Source organism: Oryza brachyantha, chromosome 11, assembly GCF_000231095.2.
Source record: "Oryza brachyantha chromosome 11, ObraRS2, whole genome shotgun sequence".
Taxonomy (NCBI): Eukaryota; Viridiplantae; Streptophyta; class Magnoliopsida; order Poales; family Poaceae; genus Oryza; species Oryza brachyantha.
Genome location: NC_023173.2, coordinates 16,422,668 through 16,442,095, shown reverse-complemented (window position 1 = coordinate 16,442,095; position 19,428 = coordinate 16,422,668). Strand labels below are relative to the sequence as shown.

The following is a 19,428-nucleotide window of genomic DNA, read 5'->3' as shown; positions in this document are numbered from 1 at the left end:
ACATAATTTAATACCTTCATGGTTGATCATCCAACAAACCTAGAGCTGATATTAATTCATTTCTTGATCAACAAATGAATATTAGCCCTAGATTTATTAGATGATCAAATTCTGTTGGAAGAAGTGATTTTTTTAGTTGCGCTGAACACATGCATTTCTTTCGTTGGTTCCTTCTGATATTTGGTCTCCCAATTTGCAATGCTTTTTTGTTCATTGGGGATGGTTCATTTTGCTATATTGATTCAAATGCGGTCTTGATTTGTTTGGAGATTTGGTTTGTATGGGTTTCTTATGCCTAAGGCCTTTTGTACATGAGGAGTCAACTCTTAGTCAGTGACAGATCTAGAATTTTATAATCGACATGATTATACCATATTATTATTGTTCATATTTGAACGATAATGTAACAACACTAAGATGGATAGTGAGCCAACTCGGCTCGTCTTGGTTTAGGCTCGGCTCAACTTGCTATCGTACGAACTAAAACCCTAGCTCAGCTTAGCTCATTGTAAAGTTCGAGCTCGTTAGGCTCGTGAGCCCATCCATAAAAAGCTTATCCAAATAATTTTCCAATAAGTTATACCAACAAAGTTTCAGTTCAAAATATGCAAAGCATATGCAATTGTGAACCAACAAATCACATGGTGAACATATAAAAGTACTAAACGCATCCATTTTGGGACAAAATCAGTGAACGGCGATGAATCGCGCCTGGGTGGCAGCGGAGGGATGAAGAAAGAGGCATAATCGCATATAGTAAGGGAACTAAGGTTCTTGTGTGATGCACTGGGCCAATAGGCCTTTCATAAAAGAATGGACCTATGTATCATGAAATGTGCGCATGTGCAATGTGCATTATATGGTACTGGATTGTGGCATGTTGGTTGGTCTAGCTCGTTAAGGCTCACGAGCAGCTCGCGGGCTAGCTCGAGCTGACTCATTATCTCTAACGAGCAAAAATGTCAAATTGGCTTGTTAGGAAAATGGGACGAGCCGAGCTTATCACGAGTCGAGCGAGTTAACGAGCCACGAGCTTCCTGTCCATCCCTAAGCAACACATATGTGCACACACATAACAACAACTCTAATTATGTAGTATTTTCTATATAAAATTAGTGAAGGAAACAAAAATATCATTGTAGTCGACATGTGATGCTGCTACGAATGATGTAATTGTGTTGCCAGCTGCGAAAGTAACGCTGCACCAAATTGTGCACACACATAAGAACTATTATAATCAGATAATATTTTTATGCAAAATTAGTGAAGGAAACAAACATATCATTATAGATGACATATGTTGCTTCTACAAATGATGTTAGTGTGTTTCTAGGTGTGAAAGTTGTGTTGCATCAGGTGGCTGACAACATACAATGTTATTAAGGACTACATCAGTGTGTTGTCAGCCATAAAAATGCTACTACACTAGCCACCTCTAGATGATACGAACAACAATAGTGTGAGTCGCCATAGTTCGATGATCCACGAAAAAGTTTGTAACTCTCCTAATAATATAGAAATAGTATATCAAATCTTATCCATCGTAAACTAGTTATCCTTATATGATAAATTAATTAAATATAAGATTTAAGAAGGAAAGGATTATTTTTTTGGTTTTATCTTTTCGTACGAAAGGTTTTTAATAAATGAAAACATATGTATGCTATAAGGTAGTGCGATAGATAAACCGAGTAGAGAGATGTTTTGTACGTGTGAGACGGCTAAAACGAGTGGGTGTTCTGCAGGATATATATAGGAAAGGAAAGGAAAGATGTTTCTTCTCTCCGCCCTCTCTTCCCCATACGCCACAGAGACAGCCGGCCGGCCGACGAGCTCCCCCCCTCCACCCGCGCTCGTTCCGCCGAGGACGGGCTTCCTTGCGGCGGCCCAGGACGGGCTTCTCCTCCCACCGCCTCCGCTGATCTCCGGCGAGCAGGGGCTGTCGTCCTCGGTGAGCATCCATCCATCCAGATCCTCTTTTGTCATCTCTCTATCCACACGCTCTACTTTTTTCTCTTGTGGAATTCGCATCATGAACCCTAGATAGGTTCTCTTCTGGATCTGGCTTGATTTGCCTTAATAATAACCTCAATAACAGGTTCTTTTTGTTCCCAAAAAGTTTTGGGGGTTCAACTGAACCCCGCATGTCCCACAATAGATCCGCCCCTGTAGTTTAGTTTGTAGCTATGGATTTGCGGAAGGCTACTCTGAAATTTGAATGGGCCAATTCAAACAGATGCACTGATTTGGATGTAGTTGATACCAATATTGAAATGGACCGGTATTTGATTTAGATGTAGATGCTGTCAATATTGTTTGATTACATTCTTTTCAAAGGAATTCTTCTTGCTGGTTAAGGATGAGGACATAATCACTCATTTTCAAAATGCCAAGCATCAAAAGTTCTTCTTTAAATTATAAGATTTCTTGTCATTTTGGCCATTTTCTATCATCTATGTCTTTGATATGTTGAAAACTTATAAATTATTAATTTAATTATATGAAAAAAATATGAAATTATCATCTATGTCTAATAAAACTTATTCTTTATTCAGTTTAGTGCTTTTGGCGTGTGAGTTCTAACGAATTTTGGGTCGTGAAGATCAGTTCAATCATGGCGGGGTCTCTTGCCGCCTCAGCATTCTTCCCAGGTCCAGGATCTTCTCCAGCAGCATCAGCTAGAAGCTCCACCGGCGAATTACCCGAGAATTTAAGTGTCCGTGGCATTGTTGCAAAGCCTAACCCACCCCCTGCAGCCATGCAAGTAAAGGCACAGGCACAGACCCTTCCCAAGGTTAATGGTACGAAGGTTAACCTCAAGAAGGTGAACCCGGATGGGGAGGAAACATTGTCGCATAGTGCTCCAAAGACATTCTATAACCAACTGCCGGATTGGAGCATGCTTCTTGCGGCTATTACAACCATCTTCCTTGCCGCAGAGAAGCAGTGGACACTTCTTGATTGGAAGCCAAAGAAACCTGACATGCTTGTGGACACATTTGGCTTTGGTAGGATTATCCAGGACGGTATGGTGTTTAGGCAGAATTTCATGATTCGGTCCTACGAGATTGGTGCTGATCGTACAGCTTCTATAGAGACATTAATGAATCATTTACAGGTGAATGATTGCACATTCTGTTTTTAGTTTTGTTTCTCATTTCAGCATTTCAATATAGGTTCATATATTTCTTTCAATCTGGAAATAATTTAAAAGTTTGCAGGAAACGGCTCTGAACCATGTAAGGACTGCTGGTCTTCTTGGCGATGGTTTTGGGGCTACACCGGAGATGAGCAAACGGAACTTGATATGGGTCGTCAGCAAAATCCAGCTTCTTGTTGAGCAATACCCAGCATGGTACTTTTCTGCAAATCTTTTCTACTCGTCATATATGTATCTTTGATTGCTTTCTTTCAATTCCTTAGCATAAGTTGTCCTTTAATTGTCAAAAATACAATTTTCTGTTTTAAATTACTTCATATTTGTTTTGTTTTTTTATTGATATTGTTTTATGTACTACTTTACAGCTGTGTGTCCTTGGTACATTTGATTTTAATTGTTTAAGGAAGGTTCTTACTCAGGCAACAGTAGTATTAGCTTAACAATATTTACTGTAACATGATTTACCATAATGTTGTATGGATCTTTGGTCTGCATTCCTTATACACTGTTTTATTGATGAAATTCAAGTGAATCCTTTTCTTAGTAAAATTTTTTTCTGCTGCTGGTGCGTGAATATGAGGGTTGAATTTTTACCTCTAGAGAAGGCTATGTTTTTATTTATTTTTCTATGAGATGCCACATATTTAGGTGCTGTTTTTACTCCTTGGTTGACCAAGAAGTGAAGTAGATGAAGTAATATCAGCTCCAGTTTGTTGGATCAAGGATGGAGTTTGTGGCAAAACTAAATTAGCCAATTAGGAAGAAATGTGTTCCTTCTTAAGTGGGGAGTGCACTTTATTTTTAGAACATGAACTCTGATTAAAACATGGACTATGAAGTTTTTTTTTTTGCATTTACAAACAGGATTTACTACTGGGGTAATTCTCATTAAAGACATAATCTTAGCTTTAGTGCATGCAATATAAAATTGTTGATGCCCTAAGGCCTTTTAGATACAGCACGGTAAGTCTGTAGCTCTTCTTGCTCTATGCCGTCTTGTAAAGGAATACCATCAGTTAAAACAACAGTAATCTCTCCTTAAAATGTCAACTATTAGTAGAGGAGTAATTTAGATCCATGAGGAACTTCATTTGTTACCCTTATTCATTGCCCAAGGCTGCCTCATTAAATGATGTGTTCTCTGTGCTTGGATCTTGAATTATTTTGAGTGGGAACAGACATGTACTTATATTTTCCAGAGGTATGCTCTGTTTTAAACATGAATTAGCAAGTGATTTATTTGCATTTAGAAACAAAAAATTACCACTTGGGGAGTCCTCATTAAAGTTTTTGTCTACCTTTAGTGCAAGCAACATTAAAGTTTCGATGCTCCAAGGCCTGTCTTGGCAGCACGGTAACTCTTGTTGCCCTGATTTGTCTTGAAAAAGTATAACATCACTCACAGAACAAGATGCTTTCCCTAAAAGACACTGATTAGTGGGTAGAGAGAACGGTTTAGTCCCAGTAGCAATTTGATTGGTTACTTCATATTCATTGCCCAGAGCTGCCCCATTAAATGTTATGTGCTTCTTTGGATCTTGAATTAAGAGAGGTCTGTACAGAGCACCACACCTCAAGGGGTCAGAATTCAGAAAGTTCCCCTTATTGGTGCTGCAGTAAATGATTCCATTGTATAGAAAGAACAAAAGCACTTAATGCTGTGGTATATCATGGAAGAAGTTAGGACCGATCTAGAACAGTGAACTTCTGTTGAACAGTATCTGTCAGTTTAAAATTCTAGGTGGTCATCATTCATCAAATAAGTGGTACTAGTGCTGCTATTGCACACATTATGTTTAAATCCTTGTCATCAGTGTCAAGAAGTGCGTTTGAAAACCTCTATTTTTAGTTTTGAGTTGGAAAAGTGGACCTGCAATTTCAAAATGCGTTTTTTTACCTCAGATACAGTTGGGTACATTTGTCTGTGGATAAAAAATAGTCAAATTTGTTGTTCCAACCTGCTATGGTTTTAGGGGTGATACAGTTCAAGTGGACACATGGGTTGCTGCTGCTGGAAAAAATGGCATGCGTCGAGACTGGCATGTTCGTGACTACAACTCTGGCCGAACAATCTTGAGAGCTACAAGGTTTGGATTCCAGCTGTATTCTATTGCATGCATCATCTTTATCATTTTTTAGGACATCCAATGTTGGTTTCTCTGCTTGGTCATATCATTGATAGCTGCTGATTATACTCCTCTAATCCTTGCTTGCAGTGTTTGGGTGATGATGCACAAGAAAACAAGAAGACTTTCAAAAATGCCGGATGAAGTTAGGGCTGAAATAGGCCCATACTTCAATGACCGTTCAGCTATAACAGAGGAGCAGAGTGAAAAATTAACCAAGACAGGAAACAAAGTTGGTGATGATGCTACAGAGCAATTCATAAGAAAGGGGCTCACTGTAAGTCAGTTAGACATAATGCGATACTGAATTATCCTTATGTTTCAACTGGAACAATTCCTCTAAGAAAACTGTAATCATTGATCTCACCCCTCATTTATTTTAAAAAATCTCTCATGGGACTCCTGTTCTCTGCAACAGCCTAGGTGGGGTGACCTTGATGTCAATCAGCATGTGAACAATGTTAAATATATTGGGTGGATCCTTGAGGTGGTTATTCTTGTCCCTCTAGTCATTGTCTAAACAAAAATAATTTGGCTTTATCCTACCATATAATGGTTGCTAGGACACCGTTTTATATATTTAGTACTTCCAATTATTTTCTAGAGATTCTGATCTGGTCATCTGTGTTGTTGATATGGTCATTAGTCTTATGTGGTCAGTCAGAAGATACTGAGTTCTTTCTAATTTCTTTTTCCCCAGAGTGCTCCAATTTCAGTCCTGGAGAAGCATGAGCTTGCAAGCATGACCCTGGATTACAGGAAGGAGTGTGGTCGAGACAGCGTGCTGCAATCACTTACCACCGTGTCAGGGGAATGCACCAGCATTGGCACCGAGAAACAGGCTTCTGCCATCCAGTGCGACCATCTTCTTCAGCTCGAGTCTGGAGCTGACATTGTGAAGGCACACACAGAGTGGCGACCAAAGCGATGGCATGCAGTAGCTGAGAATGCGTAAACAAACCAATGAGAATCTATTGGAGGGAGAATCAAGCTTCCCTTGCCTTGTAGCCCTGAAGCTGATTGAAGTGTGAGATGTATTCTGTAAAAAATTAGTAGTTTCCATAGTGTGAGGTTGGAGAGGTTGTGGTGCTTGCCTACTGTACCTGCTACATCTATTATTTCTTGATTCTTTGTTCCCTTTTTTTTTTCTTCACCTTTTCTTTTTGTATTTAACCCCTGTGGAGAGAAGACCGGTCATGCGTGTGGAAGAGGTTGTTTCAATCGTCTAATTGATTCAACTATTCAGCAAACTGAAGTAAATTGCTCCCTGGAAATTTGTCAAGTTTACTTATCGTTTTGTTGGAGCCTGTGACGTGTTGCTAGCTGTTTATCTTCATCTGATTGCATACGAGCTAATTTCATGGAAGATCGTTTTCTCCGTGACCTGTTTAGATGAAGATCGTTTTCTCCGTGACCTATTTAGATTCAGATGACTCCATGTAGTGACTGTGACTTGCTTTTGGTTCAAATTCAGTGAGAACAGTGTTCATGCCACAGTATTTTCGAAGTTGCCTGGGAATAATTTCAACCAGCGTAATACACAAATCCTCAATACCCAAATGTAACCAAAATATCTACTTTGAGTAATATTCAGATTCGCGAAATATTTAGTTCGAAGTTATCTTTACTACTATAACAGTCTCTATAACACTCTATAGCAGTCTAGTGGTGATGTCATCCATTGCATTTTTACAATTTATCACCTTAACTTCGTAATATTAAAAATCAATCAAACCTAAATGAATATTCACATAAAATTAAATTGATATGGATATTTTCTATATAAAAAAAGATGGTCACATATTTCATGAAAAATATTCTTCTATTTATTTTAGGAATAACAATATATTTTTATCCTTTGCAAAGCATAAGCATTCAGCTAGTATATTGAAAAATATTAGAGTTTACACTAGTACATACATGCAGGGTTCAATGTATCGGTAATGTGGTTTATTTCGGGAGAGGGGGGGGGGGGGGGGCAAAATTCGAAAATTTCAGATGAAATTGCCAAACAGAATTCAATTTAAAATTAACAATCTATCAACTACCTAAATCAGTGGTAACAATAAACAACATTTAGATTCATAAAGTGCATCAACAAATTAAAAAAATGTAGGTTACAACGGGGGGCAAAATTCAAAAATTCCGGACAAAATTTCCAAACAGAATTTAATTTTAAATTAAAATTCGATTGAATTTTCTAAAAAAATAATTTAAATTAACAATCTATCAACTACTAAATCAGTGGTAACAATAAACAACATTTAGATTCATAAAGTGCATCAAAAAATAAAAAAAAAATAGGTTACAATAGTCCATACCAAAATTTTTGGCCAAAATACACGGGCTATCAGGACCCACCGACAAACCCAAAATTTTAAACACTGCATACATGCCAAAAACCTCTAAATTAAATGAAAACGCCGCCTATTAATTTTTTGACAAAGGGAAAACAAAACATAAAATCTCTTATTTATCAGAGGCTTTATCAGTTGGTTACATATAGAACCAACGTCTGTCTGGATTTTCCAGACCTGTGGTATGAGCACCAGCACCTTCACCAGTTCCACTTTGGCAATAATGATAACCAGATTGATCCCAGACACCAAATGTATACATCTCACCAGCACAATGAATGTTCTATATTTCTATCTTAGGTTTAATGAGTACTGCCACGAACACGTACTCTCTTCGTTTCGTTTCAGACTATAAGATGTGTTAGCTTTCTCTACATTCGTATGGGTACTAGACATATATATTGGTATATAGATGAATAAAAAAACAAAACATCTTATAATATTTACAATGCAACTCAATATCAGCAGGAACTGTCTGTCCAACCCTAGCTTTATACAGGAAAGATACAGCGGCCAACTGCACACAGGCCGAACCTACGGATTTTGAAAATAATTATACATTTCATCGAACATTTAAAGAAAAAAAAACGAGCCTAATTAATCAATCGAAGGCAAGATAGCTAAACCCGTAATATTGATACACAAAACAGGCAGAAGCTTCACGATCAGTTTTGGTGGAAAAAATAACATATCACCTAATGTGAATTCAACACCGGACCTAGCACAATGAGAGGACACAGCTTATAAACAGCAGCGATCGAAACAAGATAAATCTACTGTTTTTTTTCCCTGGTGAAGATTATGAACTGAATTGTGCGTCATCCGTTGCTTCATTGTCCTTCAGCCACAAATCGTTTTGCCAGAAAGATGCTTTGCTTCCACTTTTAATAGCAAAAACCCAGCTAGCACAGCAACAGGAAATCGTTGTATGCTGGCATTGTGACAACAGGCACTCCTCAAGAAATTAATCATGGGCTACCACCGTAGACGGAACTTAAGCCACCAGTGCCCTAAGGATTAATCAATCAATTAAAAGCTTCCTGATGAACTCCTGTATGGCAAAAATACCATGGATCAACTTCTGTTTTCCCAGTAGCCATCATTCCATCAACTACCAACTAAAAGAAAAAAAAATACTGGAAAAATCTTTACTCAAATTTCGAACTGAAGTTGTCTTCTATCTTGTAGATCTGTATTGATTTGACCTAAATTGAACTGAGATTGTGCATTGAACATGATGGCTTCATTTTTGCTACATTAACATTGCTGGCATCATTCGCAGGTCAAATTGAACGCAAACAGGCACTAATTTTCTGCTAAACTAACACCCCCCATATTTCCGCTTCTGCTTATGCTTATAAGCCAAAATTTGATATTTCAGCCTTAAATTTGGAGTGTTTTCACCAATTGTTTTTTCCAATTTTGGCTTTTAAATCGCTAAGAATACTTATATCGTTTGCAAATATATCGTTTGGCACAATCACCCCCTAACTAGACATCAGAAAAGGGCTTAGCCCACCTAAGTCGCTGATCAGAGTCTTGATTGAACAGAGAAACCAGCGACTTAAGGGCAATCTGATCTATTGTCCTTTTGTTTTTATAGAGCACAATATTACTATCCAACTAATGCATACTTGCTATATCTTTTGTGCTACAATTATACTAACAGGGACATTGAATCATTAGTAAGAAAACACTAGCAAAATCATGAGGGAAGATTATCCAATTCTACATTGCACGAAAAAATTTTCCTTCACAGCTCACTAGACATCAACAAAAGAAGTGAAACCTTACCACTTCTTGAACTTTCAGACACTGAGCAGTCAATCTTTCCAGAATTCCAGGCCAGAAAAGAACCTTCAGGTCGAAGATTTATAGGTCCCAAGAATTAATTCAACACAACAGGGAATCAAAGCTTGACTTAACCTGAATACAAGCAAAGGCACCAGTGTTACCTTCTGACGGAAAAAAGGTTAAAATTCTGGACACTCAAAAAAACATGATGAGATAAAACAATTACTAGTGCAGTTCCAAATTTGACAAATCACATCTCCACTTGCACAGAGTCACAACCTTAAGTGAAATTTGGACTTAGAACACACAACAAGGAATGAATGAAATTAGGAATTGAAACATGAAAAGTCACTACGCTCATCGTGTTTTTAGAGGGTACTTCTACCTGTGCTTTTCAGGAGCAGTATCTGGAACTGAAGAGAGTCCCATTTTGAATGTCTGGTAGGCACTAGGCAGAGCCTGTGCTGACACGAGATCAAATCACCAGGACAAAAAGGTGACCATGACCAGAATGCCACTCTGCTTTTAGTCCAATCAAACAGGGCCTAGTAGGAAAAAGAAATCCACGCAGAAGGTTTAGGGAGGAATATATAGAATGTGTGCACATACATTTGATGATGGAAAGTTATGGACCCATGTAACCTGAATGAGCATCCTCCACTATCTCGTGAGCATGATATGAAACTTCTCAACATTGAAAATTGGCTGAATAATGCAGAATTGACAGTGTACCTGAACTGAGTTCAACTGTCCTCAAGGGTTGCTAGGGCTCACCCACCTACTAGACGTTGATTACTTGATTAGCCTCCAATCCTTGAACAAGGCTTTCTTTTACAGCAGCAGACAGACAATATTGCTGTTGACACGGGTGTCCTCAGTACAAAGGGTTTACAAAACATGGTACTGCAGAGGGAATCATACACATAACTGAATCTTCCTAGACCTCAAGTAACTCTGATTTAATACTGAAAAGGTCAATGCATCTGGTTCTATTCCGTTGTTTATCATTTCTTGCAAAAGGTCTTCAGCCTTTGATATTTCCCCTTGGCTACAATATCCATTTATAAGAGCTGTGTAAGCATAAGCATCAGGAGTAAGTCCTTTCTGCAGCATCTCATCAAATAGTTCCCGGGCTTCCACTAGATATTCTGCTTTGCACTTTCCATCAATCAACACCGTGTAACAGGGTACATCAGGTTCAATTTGCATGTCTTTCATAGAGCTTAACAACTTGTTATGATTCGCCCTAAGAAGAAAGCTCCTTCTCTCTTTAGCAATCCCCTGCCAACCTTGCTGAAGGGTCTCCTTTAAGTGACCATCGAGTAGTACTGTATATGCAATCACATCAGGCATAATGCCCAAGTTTGTCATTTTAACAAACAATTCACAAGCTTCTTGCAGCCGACCTACCTTGCAGTAACCATTCATCAGTATAGTGTATACAATAACATCAACAGAAAGTCCTCGCTGAACCATATCTTGGAACCATAACTGAGCTTTGTCCATATCTCCATTCTGACAATAAGCTGATATAAGTTTGCTATATGAAATTACATCAGGTACAACATTATGTTCTAACATAATCTTACAAACATCTGAAGCTCCCTGGACATTTCCAACTCTACAGAGGTCATTTATCAACTTCGAACATGAAAAATGATCCACAAGATTTCCTTGTCGAGCAACCCTTACAAAAAGCATGTAAGCATGATCAGTCCAGCCTGAATGCAAATATCCACAAACCATTGCACTGTACAGCACTTCGATATGATCGATTCCTTTTTCTTCTACTATATTAAATAACACTTCTGCTTCACTAAGGTTGCCTCCTCTACAGAATCCAACAATTGCTATACCATAGGTGAGTGAATTAGGCTCCAAACCATGATCCATCATATGGTCTAGAAGATCAAACACCTCCATAACAAGACCGCTCTTGCAAAACCCACCGGCCAATATGTTGTATGTAACTATATCTGGCTCTATATTGGCCTTCAACATTTCCTCAAATACCTGCTGCGCATTCTGTATTTCTCCCTTCAAACAGTAACCATTAATTAGGCATGTGTAGTGAATCTTGTCAGGTGTCAAACCCCCAGACTTCATTTCATTCAGTAGCATAACTGCTTCATTCATGTTCCCATGCTTGCAATAAGCATCCATAGCAATATTATAAAGCACCTTGTCAAGATGAAGCCCTGAATCTTTGAATTTCAGGAAATGCGCTATTACTTCAGATGTCATGCCTAACTTCCTGAAGCATTGCAGAAGGTAACTCACGATATGGCAATTTGTCTCAATACCATGGGAAACCATGGCTTCATAATGATCTACAGCCTTTACTAGGTTGCCCATTTTGCAATAACTCCGAATTAGATAGCTATAACCATATACATCAGGGATGGATCCTTGTCTAGCCTTGTTCTCCAAGAGCTTTTCTGCCTCGTCCAATCTCATTTCTTTGCATAGTCCATCCATTATCATGTTATAAGCCATGGCCTCAACAGGAACCTTCTCCCTAATGATCTCTTGCAGAAAAATATAAGCTAAATCATACTTTCCGCAGTCACATAGACCGATTAGAAATGACGAGTACCCACGTGTATCTAGTTTCACTCCCATTTCAGTCATTTCAGCCCAAACTTGCAACACTTCGGCCACTTTCTTTGCTTGAAAAAGAGACCTAGTGACTATGGCAAATGTATAAACATCAGGAGTCAGCTGAACGCACTTCATCTCATTATAAGCTGTGAGAACCATCTCATATTCACCACTCTCAGCTATAAGTTTGAGAAGTAGGTTCCAAGCCCAAACAGATGGGACAACTCCAAGCCTGCAAATGCGACCAAATAGGCATTTGGTTGCATGTACATCATAGCAAGTGATGTATGCCTTGATCAAGCAATCGATTGTGAATGAGAGTGAATATGGAGTACCACATGTTCTTCTGTGGTGATCAACAAGGGACAAAATTTCAGGACCTTTACCATTACTACTTGAAACAAGCTCAGAGAACAAAGAAACCATCATTTTCCCCTGGCGTGAGTGGGATAAAATTTGAATCATCTCTGAGTAGGTTGACAAGTCATGATTAAACCCAATGCTCTGTGTATCTTTAAAGTAGGCAAATGCAATGGCAGGTCGTCTCTTTAGGCAATGAAGAGTCTGCACAACACTAGCAGAGCACAAAGCGCGGGGTCTTTTCCGGGCAAATTCAGACGGGGCACAATTCAGTTTGTCATCATCACTTGAGTAGTCTGATTGAACTGAAGCTGAAGCTGTAAGTACAGAGAAGGGGCGACAAGGGAGTCCCAGGGGGGCAATTCTCAAGTGTATGCACCATTCAAAGACATGTTTGGGCTGCCGGCACAGAACCATGGAAAATATGGAAATACACAACTTTACATAGGACTCATCAATGGTGAATGAATTTGGCTATTGCAACCTGCAACCATAACATACTAATCTATTAGACCTTGAATATAGCTAATGGTATGAGCTTAAAACTACTTAAAAACACTGAGAAATGAGAATGTGAGAACTGAGAAAGGAAGGAAGAACTTCACTTGGCTAGTTGGTTGCTTGAGGTATCAAGCTGCAGCAGTACAGCCGACAGCGGCGCCGCGCCGAGATGCCGACCGAGTGCCACTGCCGCCGGCGCGTCCTTGCTCGCTGCCGCCCCGCCGCCGCACCGTGGCCGCGCCCGCGCCCGGCCGCTGAGCCCCCTGTGCCCGCCGCCGTTGTGTTGCTGCCGGCTTCGGCCCCGCGAGTCCCCGCCACCGCTGGCCTCCCCCCCCCTTACCGCCGGCCGCAGCTGGCCTCCGCCTCGGCCTCGCGCCCTCGCGGTCGCAGGCTTCCCCAGCCAGTGCTGGCCGGCTGGCGCGCTGCCCCGCCCCGCCCCGCCGCCGCGTGCGTGCGTCGTGCGCTGCCCCGCAGGGCGCAGGCCGCCGCGCAACCCTCCGTGCGCCGCTCCACTTCGCCGCTTCCGACCGCGCGCCGCCGCTAAGCAATGGAGAGAATGAGAGAGAGAGAGAGAGAGAGAGAGAGGGGGGGAGGGAGACTAGGTTAGGACTTACGAATGGGCTGTCCTCTGCTTGATGGGCCGTTGGCCCAATTGGCTATTTTTGAACCTGGGGTTCGAAAGGCCAAGGCGTGACGTCGGACTGGTCCAAACGAGTAGGGCTGAACTATTGGACTTTTGTTTTATTTTTTTTGATAAATACTATCTTCGTTTCGTAACGTAACACTTTTTAGCCTTGTATAAATTCATTCATTGATAAATGTATATAATTTATATATATGTCTAGATTTATTAGCATCTATATAAATTTAGGCAATGCTACATTACGAAACGGTGGGAGTATATATGTACTAGTAAACTAAATTTTTTTCAGAGTAGTGCTAGGGCCTAAGCTTCCCTAGGCCCAATTCCGCTTCTTAGTGAGAGGATTTTAGCAAAGATTCATGTTTTACTTGAGAAAAATGTGTATGTAGCGTATTGAAACTAATATCATCGAGGCAAAGTCCATGTATAACATATAAGGCCTTCTTCATTTTGCAAAAACATCACATTAAATATACGAAAACACATTTAAAGTATTAAACGTAGTCTAATTATAAAATAAATTACAGATTTCACCAAGAAACCGCGAGACGAATCTTTTGAGCCAAATTAATCCGTCATTAGCACATGTAGGTTACTATAGCACTTATGACTAATCACGTACTAATTAGGCTCAAAAGATCGTCTTACGATTTTTCCCCATAACTGTATAATTAGTTTTAATATTATATATATTTAATGCTCTATTTAGGTATCCAAAAATTGGATGTGATGTCTTTGGAAAAACTTTTGAGAACTAAACATGGTCTAAGTGTTCGACAATAAATACTTATCCGAAGTTGAAGGTCATGATAGTAGAATTGTTCCAAATAGTGAAGAAGCGCTAATGGAAGACCGTATGACATCGTAATTGTCTCCATCATACCACACAATTACATGTACAAGTTCACCACCGGATGCATCCATGGGATGATAAGTCGACAACGATGTTGACACATCCAATGCAACAATTCAAAACTTTAGCCCAAAAAAAAAAAGATCAACAGTATTTTTCTCCTAAACTTTGTGAAGGATCCTATCATCGTACTTAGGGCTTATTCGTTTCGGAGGAAATCAAATGATCTAATAATTTCTATGAGTATCATTTGGTTTATAGAAGCGAAGTATATGGAAACTATAAAAAGTTACCTTTCCCACGGTAAAGAGAAAACAAAGCAAAATTTTACATTCAGTCTAACCTTTTTTTAAAAAATATGTATGCATGTATTTTTATTCGTTCACTTCTCGTATTACTATGGATTATAATTCTTCCGAACTGAACGAGCCTTCAAACTCTGAAACAAAACTGAATTGTAAGTAAGAAACGCTGATTCAAGTTCAAGACTGTTACAAACAACAACAACAAAAAAAAAATTACAGTACCTAGTTATTAGACAAGATTACCATCCGAATTTCACAGGTTTAGACATGGTTGTGACGGCAGAAAACAACATCAAGCATTGCAAAAAAATCTAAGCAATAAATTGCTGCAAAGTTCGACATCTTCTTAAGCTCCTGTGATGGATACAATGCCAATTGCCACAGATTCAAGTTTTCTAGTTCATGAACCCACCTAGCATTGGGTTCCAGAAATCCAAATAATGCTTCTATGTACTGTGTTGTGCGCTGTACAATTACAGTTTAGCCTATAGTACTACTCCTTTTCAGTGAAGTGCAGTTGGTCATCTATGAATGTTCTCTTGTGCAAGCTTGTCAACCAGCATCTCCATTGTCTCTATGTACCTAGGCATGTAATGGTCTCTTATCATAGATCTCGCAAGCCGAATCTTACTGTACATGCTGCGAGGGGTCTCATAGAGGGAGACAAGCTCATTCTGGCTGCATTGCTCAATGCTGCTTGGCTCTTTTGGAGCTGGGAGCACAACCATGTGCATGATCCTCCCAGGAGGGTAGAACTGGAGAGGCTCCTGAGATGCACTCGGCGATGATCGCAATGCTTCTAGAAATCGCTCCAGATTCTCTTCATCTGATTCTTGATCTTGCCTGTCGATTTGTTTGGTACCTGATTTCTGATCATTATGTTCTTTGGAGTCATTCTCAGTTCCCACATAGGTGGACATTAGTGCCGCAATGTTCTGTGCTGGGTTCACCAAAGACTCGACATTTTTCCTGTTTGAAGGAACACTTGACCAGATCGATAATGCAGAGTGTTTCTTGATTGCAGCACGCGCATCTGCTGAAAGTGTTGTCTCAGCCTGAAACTCCCAAGATGAATCAAGTCAGTGCATGATGACTGACAAAGATCTGAAGATCTAATGGTAGCTTCATCAGTAACAACACATTTTGTCCAAGGTACATGGTTGTCTGATAAATTCTTTTGTACCTCAGATGTGCCAGATAGCATCATATGAGCATCTGAAACTTTAGATCCTGGGTTGGATATGAAAGGGAACTGGGATTTCATGAAGGTCACAGAACGATTTACGAAACCCAAGATCCTTGTCTGTTGAATTTTCTCCTGGAGATCATGTGCCCAAGATGACCCCATTACCTGAAAACATTTGATCAGGGGAGAAAATGTCTTATGCTTCTCATTACACAAAATATTGTTTGCAATAACCAAATATGCAAACCATCAATTCGCTATTTCTTTGTTCAAAATAACATGGGATTACAAATTTAGCCATGGAATGCAAAAAATGCTTTAGTTATCCTGATTCATAGATGTGACTATGTGAAAATTGGTGGCTGTGTGCTGTGCAGTACCTCTGTGTGAAGGTTGTCAGCTGAAACTTTACCAAAAGATGGAACCAGGTCGTCTCTGTTGACAACAGTGGTAACAAACTCTTTGCCTGACTCAGCCAAGTCCCAGGTCATGCAAGCAGCTGGACAACATAATAGCAATTCCAAATGTCAATATATACTGTTACAATCAAACATGGCATTTGAAAAGCAATATCTGGAACAGACAGAATGGATACCCAAATTTTCGCATATATTAGTTCCTTCATGTCAGGCACTCGGTTTGCAAAGCAACTATATAGCACACTGTTATATGTATTTCTATTGCTTGGGATAATTTTGCCAGTATTGCTATTGAACATATAGACTTATTATCTGTTTTCTCTCTGAGCAGCAGAAGATTACATGCAAACCTTTCCTGAATGAATGTGATCAAACACAATTTTTTAACAGAGAATTGTTTTTTTCTTTTTGTATTCCTGTACAGCGGTAGTAGAGACTTTATGCCAGTGCAAGGACTTTGAGTCTTTGACGACATTACAAGTAAATCCTATTATTATTAGAAATACGAGTCAATGATTTTTCTTGGTACCGTTATGTTAGATGGTCCAATGATGTAGTACTAGTACCTGGTCCAAAGGCAATGCATGAGGATGATGACAACTTCTTGTTCTCACGTAGCATGTATGTTAAGATCGCTGCAATACCAGCACCCATTGAATGCCCAATGATCTAAAAATGACAAAATGTTAACAAGGAAATTTTGGATGATTTTACTGAAATATTACTGTTACAGATATCAAGAAAGGGATGGTTCATTTGATCTACACTCTGTCAGTGTCACATCATTACTGATTCAATTTTGAATTGTGCAACATTGTGCCATTTACTGATTGTTCCCTCTTATTGCAGGAAATGGAAAGCACATCCATGGAGGTTCAGCAAAAAGCTTGATTAATTACCTTAATTCTGTAGTCTGGGAAATGCTCAACGGCCCTGCTGAGACAGGGAATGGCCTGATCTGCAATCCAGCGAGCTGCTGCAGCCATTCCGCAATGCGCATGCCCAGCAACTACATTGGAAACACGGCCATCTTTCAACACAACATGATGAAATGGAACTTCTGCTGCAGTTGCTGCCGTCAGGCGATCCTTAACACTGGTAGCCCCTCGAATGAAAATGATGAAGGATTTAGTACTTCCGTCGCGAACAACTGTGAACGATGGCTTCATAACCTGCATCACATCACTGGATTTCCACTAAGATGGATGCCTCCATTCACAGCCTGAGCTAGAAAGGAAAAGCAACAGTTTTGAGTCAGAGTGATGCATACCCTTGCCTTTGATTGCCTTATGAGGATATCACTGTGGCCATATCCACCAAATTCCAGGAACACTTCATATGGCTTCTTTGCGAAGAACATGCAGAGTCTGAGATATCTCAGAAGTGCAATCAGCTCCTGCCTTGCCACAGGACCTTCCAGGGGCACACAGTTGCTACCAGTGTACTCATGCTGCAGATTGCCCTGAAAAAAATCAACATGTCTTTCCTGTTGAATAATGTCAACAAAATTTGGTGAGCAATTTTATGATCCCTGAGTAGGTAACAAGAGATACTAAAATTTTAGTGTAGAATTTGGTAGCTCCTAGTACCTAAGGAAAATTTTGCTTTTTAATATGATTTTGAGGTTTTTTTATCGTTTTTCATTTTCCGGCATTTTAATTTTAGATCACTGAGAAGAAGCATATAAACATAATACCCATAGATTATTTTTCATCGCTAATACGTCGTTTTTCTTATGCTTAGAATAAAAAAATGATGACCGCGATAATCTCAAATTAAACCATACTTAATGATTGTAAACATGATCTCAGAATAATCAACAAAGACCGCATTTTTTAATCACTTTTCCATCTCCAAATCAACGAGTGGCAATCAGCAAGAACGAACAAATGCCCCCATTTTTCTTACTTTTGCGCCTCCAAATCAACGACTTATGATCGCCAAGAACAAGAACAAGAACAAACAAATGCACCTGAAATCGGAGCAGAAAAAAGAAAAAAACAAACCACACACACCTGGATGCGCATGCAGTGGCTGATCCCGAAGGCGATGTCCCCGAGCGGCCACTTCCCCAGCGTCTCCCGGTACGTGAACCCCACCGTCCTCGCCGCCACCGCCGCCGCCTCCCTCCATCCCGCCGGCGCCCTCTCCGGCCACCCCTTCCTGGATTCCTCGTCCCCCTTCCGCCGCCGCAGGCTCCGCGCCTCCCCGCCGGGGGAGAGCCGGCCGGAGAGCACGAGGTACACTAGCACCGCCGTGCCGGCCGCCGCCGACGCGGCCGCCTTGGCACCCATCGGCACCACCACTGGGCACTGGCACGTCGGAGATGGCGGGGGCGGGAGGCCGTTAAGCACGGTGGCGCGTAAAAACGGGAGGGTGGGTTTTAAGGTGGATGGACAAAATTGTCCCTAATCATCCCTTCTTGTGATTATGTGTTCATTTATGCCTTTTTTAAATATATATATATATAGCTGATTTTGTGATTTTCCATAGTCCAATCTAGTTCATCAGTTTTATATTTCTCCCTCTGCTCTTTTCTTTTATTCGACGTCATCAACTTTTATATCTATATTTGATTGTTTGTCTTATTTAAAATTTTATGTAAATATGCAAAATTATAAGATATTTTTAAAATTCTTTTAGTAATAAATAAAAACATAAAAAGTTAATATTTATATAACTTTTTTAAATAAGAAGAACGATACAAATACCCAAAAAGTGAACAGCTTCAAATAAAAAATAAGGAAGGAGTATAAGATAATATGTTTTGATCATATCCAGATTTATGCATAGATCACTGAATATATTTTATGAGTTATTTTACAATTATTTTGAAAGTATCTAGAGGTACTAAATTATAAAATTTTAGCGTATTATCCAAAGTTTTATGCTAGAAAATATGCAGTATCTTAAGATATTCTTTATATGCAGTAACCTTGTTTAAAATTTATATACGTGTTCGAATTTATTATTATCCATATAACATTTTCATAAACTGCATGTTTTTGCTACATGAAATAATCATACAACCAAAAATATGCTGTTGGATTGACCATATGTATGCCTGCTTACTCTATGCTAGTTTGTACCCATCTAAACGAGCTTTTTCAAAACACATTGCAC

The 19,428-nt window shown here is 39.6% G+C and overlaps 3 protein-coding genes across 6 annotated transcripts; 1 reads left to right on the top strand and 2 right to left on the bottom strand.

Moving 5' to 3' along the window:
• Nucleotides 1–1,783: 1,783 nt before the first annotated feature.
• Nucleotides 1,784–6,564, top strand: LOC102714591 (palmitoyl-acyl carrier protein thioesterase, chloroplastic-like). Of its 2 annotated transcripts, none has more exons than XM_040528737.1 (7): nucleotides 1,784–1,951; nucleotides 2,608–3,118; nucleotides 3,222–3,355; nucleotides 5,134–5,247; nucleotides 5,377–5,563; nucleotides 5,705–5,773; nucleotides 5,987–6,564. In XM_040528737.1, the coding sequence occupies exons 2-7, from the start codon at nucleotides 2,615–2,617 to the stop codon at nucleotides 6,239–6,241; spliced, it is 1,263 nt and encodes a 420-aa protein (XP_040384671.1). In that variant the 5' UTR covers nucleotides 1,784–1,951; nucleotides 2,608–2,614; the 3' UTR covers nucleotides 6,242–6,564. The 2 variants fall into 2 exon arrangements, with proteins under 2 accessions (XP_040384671.1, XP_006663091.1); XM_006663028.3 differs by having other exon boundaries at nucleotides 2,556–3,118.
• A 1,468-nt stretch (nucleotides 6,565–8,032) lies between these two features.
• Nucleotides 8,033–13,434, bottom strand: LOC102712764 (pentatricopeptide repeat-containing protein At2g26790, mitochondrial-like). Of its 3 annotated transcripts, none has more exons than XM_015842350.2 (5): nucleotides 13,004–13,434; nucleotides 10,080–12,882; nucleotides 9,823–9,982; nucleotides 9,438–9,569; nucleotides 8,033–8,694 (listed from the first exon to the last, which is right to left on the bottom strand). In XM_015842350.2, the coding sequence occupies exon 2, from the start codon at nucleotides 12,813–12,815 to the stop codon at nucleotides 10,353–10,355; it is 2,463 nt and encodes an 820-aa protein (XP_015697836.1). In that variant the 5' UTR covers nucleotides 12,816–12,882; nucleotides 13,004–13,434; the 3' UTR covers nucleotides 8,033–8,694; nucleotides 9,438–9,569; nucleotides 9,823–9,982; nucleotides 10,080–10,352. The 3 variants fall into 3 exon arrangements, with proteins under 3 accessions (XP_015697836.1, XP_015697837.1, XP_006663648.1); XM_015842351.2 differs by having other exon boundaries at nucleotides 10,170–12,882; XM_006663585.3 differs by having other exon boundaries at nucleotides 9,823–12,882.
• Nucleotides 13,435–14,926: 1,492 nt separating this feature from the next.
• LOC102712485 lies at nucleotides 14,927–18,605 on the bottom strand. The gene is made up of 7 exons (XM_040529034.1): nucleotides 18,321–18,605; nucleotides 17,576–17,767; nucleotides 17,205–17,477; nucleotides 16,872–16,974; nucleotides 16,267–16,385; nucleotides 15,884–16,051; nucleotides 14,927–15,755 (listed from the first exon to the last, which is right to left on the bottom strand). The coding sequence occupies exons 1-7, from the start codon at nucleotides 18,597–18,599 to the stop codon at nucleotides 15,222–15,224; spliced, it is 1,668 nt and encodes a 555-aa protein (XP_040384968.1). The 5' UTR covers nucleotides 18,600–18,605; the 3' UTR covers nucleotides 14,927–15,221.
• Between the last annotated feature and the right edge of the window lie 823 nt (nucleotides 18,606–19,428).

What these genes read in the sequence shown, in the direction of transcription:
- LOC102714591 (XM_040528737.1), top strand. Translation starts at nt 2,615, where the DNA reads ATGGCGGGGTCTCTTGCCGCCTCAGCATTCTTCCCAGGTCCAGGATCT. An exon ending in GTTGAGCAATACCCAGCATG is followed by an intron (nt 3,356 to 5,133) that starts GTACTTTTCTGC and finishes CTATGGTTTTAG; the next exon opens with GGGTGATACAGTTCAAGTGG. An exon ending in ATATTGGGTGGATCCTTGAG is followed by an intron (nt 5,774 to 5,986) that starts GTGGTTATTCTT and finishes CTTTTTCCCCAG; the next exon opens with AGTGCTCCAATTTCAGTCCT.
- LOC102712485 (XM_040529034.1), bottom strand. Translation starts at nt 18,599, where the DNA reads ATGGGTGCCAAGGCGGCCGCGTCGGCGGCGGCCGGCACGGCGGTGCTA. An exon ending in GCCACTGCATGCGCATCCAG is followed by an intron (nt 17,768 to 18,320) that starts GTGTGTGTGGTT and finishes GATTTTTTTCAG; the next exon opens with GGCAATCTGCAGCATGAGTA. An exon ending in TCCCAGACTACAGAATTAAG is followed by an intron (nt 16,975 to 17,204) that starts GTAATTAATCAA and finishes TGTCATTTTTAG; the next exon opens with ATCATTGGGCATTCAATGGG.
- LOC102712764 (XM_006663585.3), bottom strand. Translation starts at nt 12,815, where the DNA reads ATGGTTCTGTGCCGGCAGCCCAAACATGTCTTTGAATGGTGCATACAC.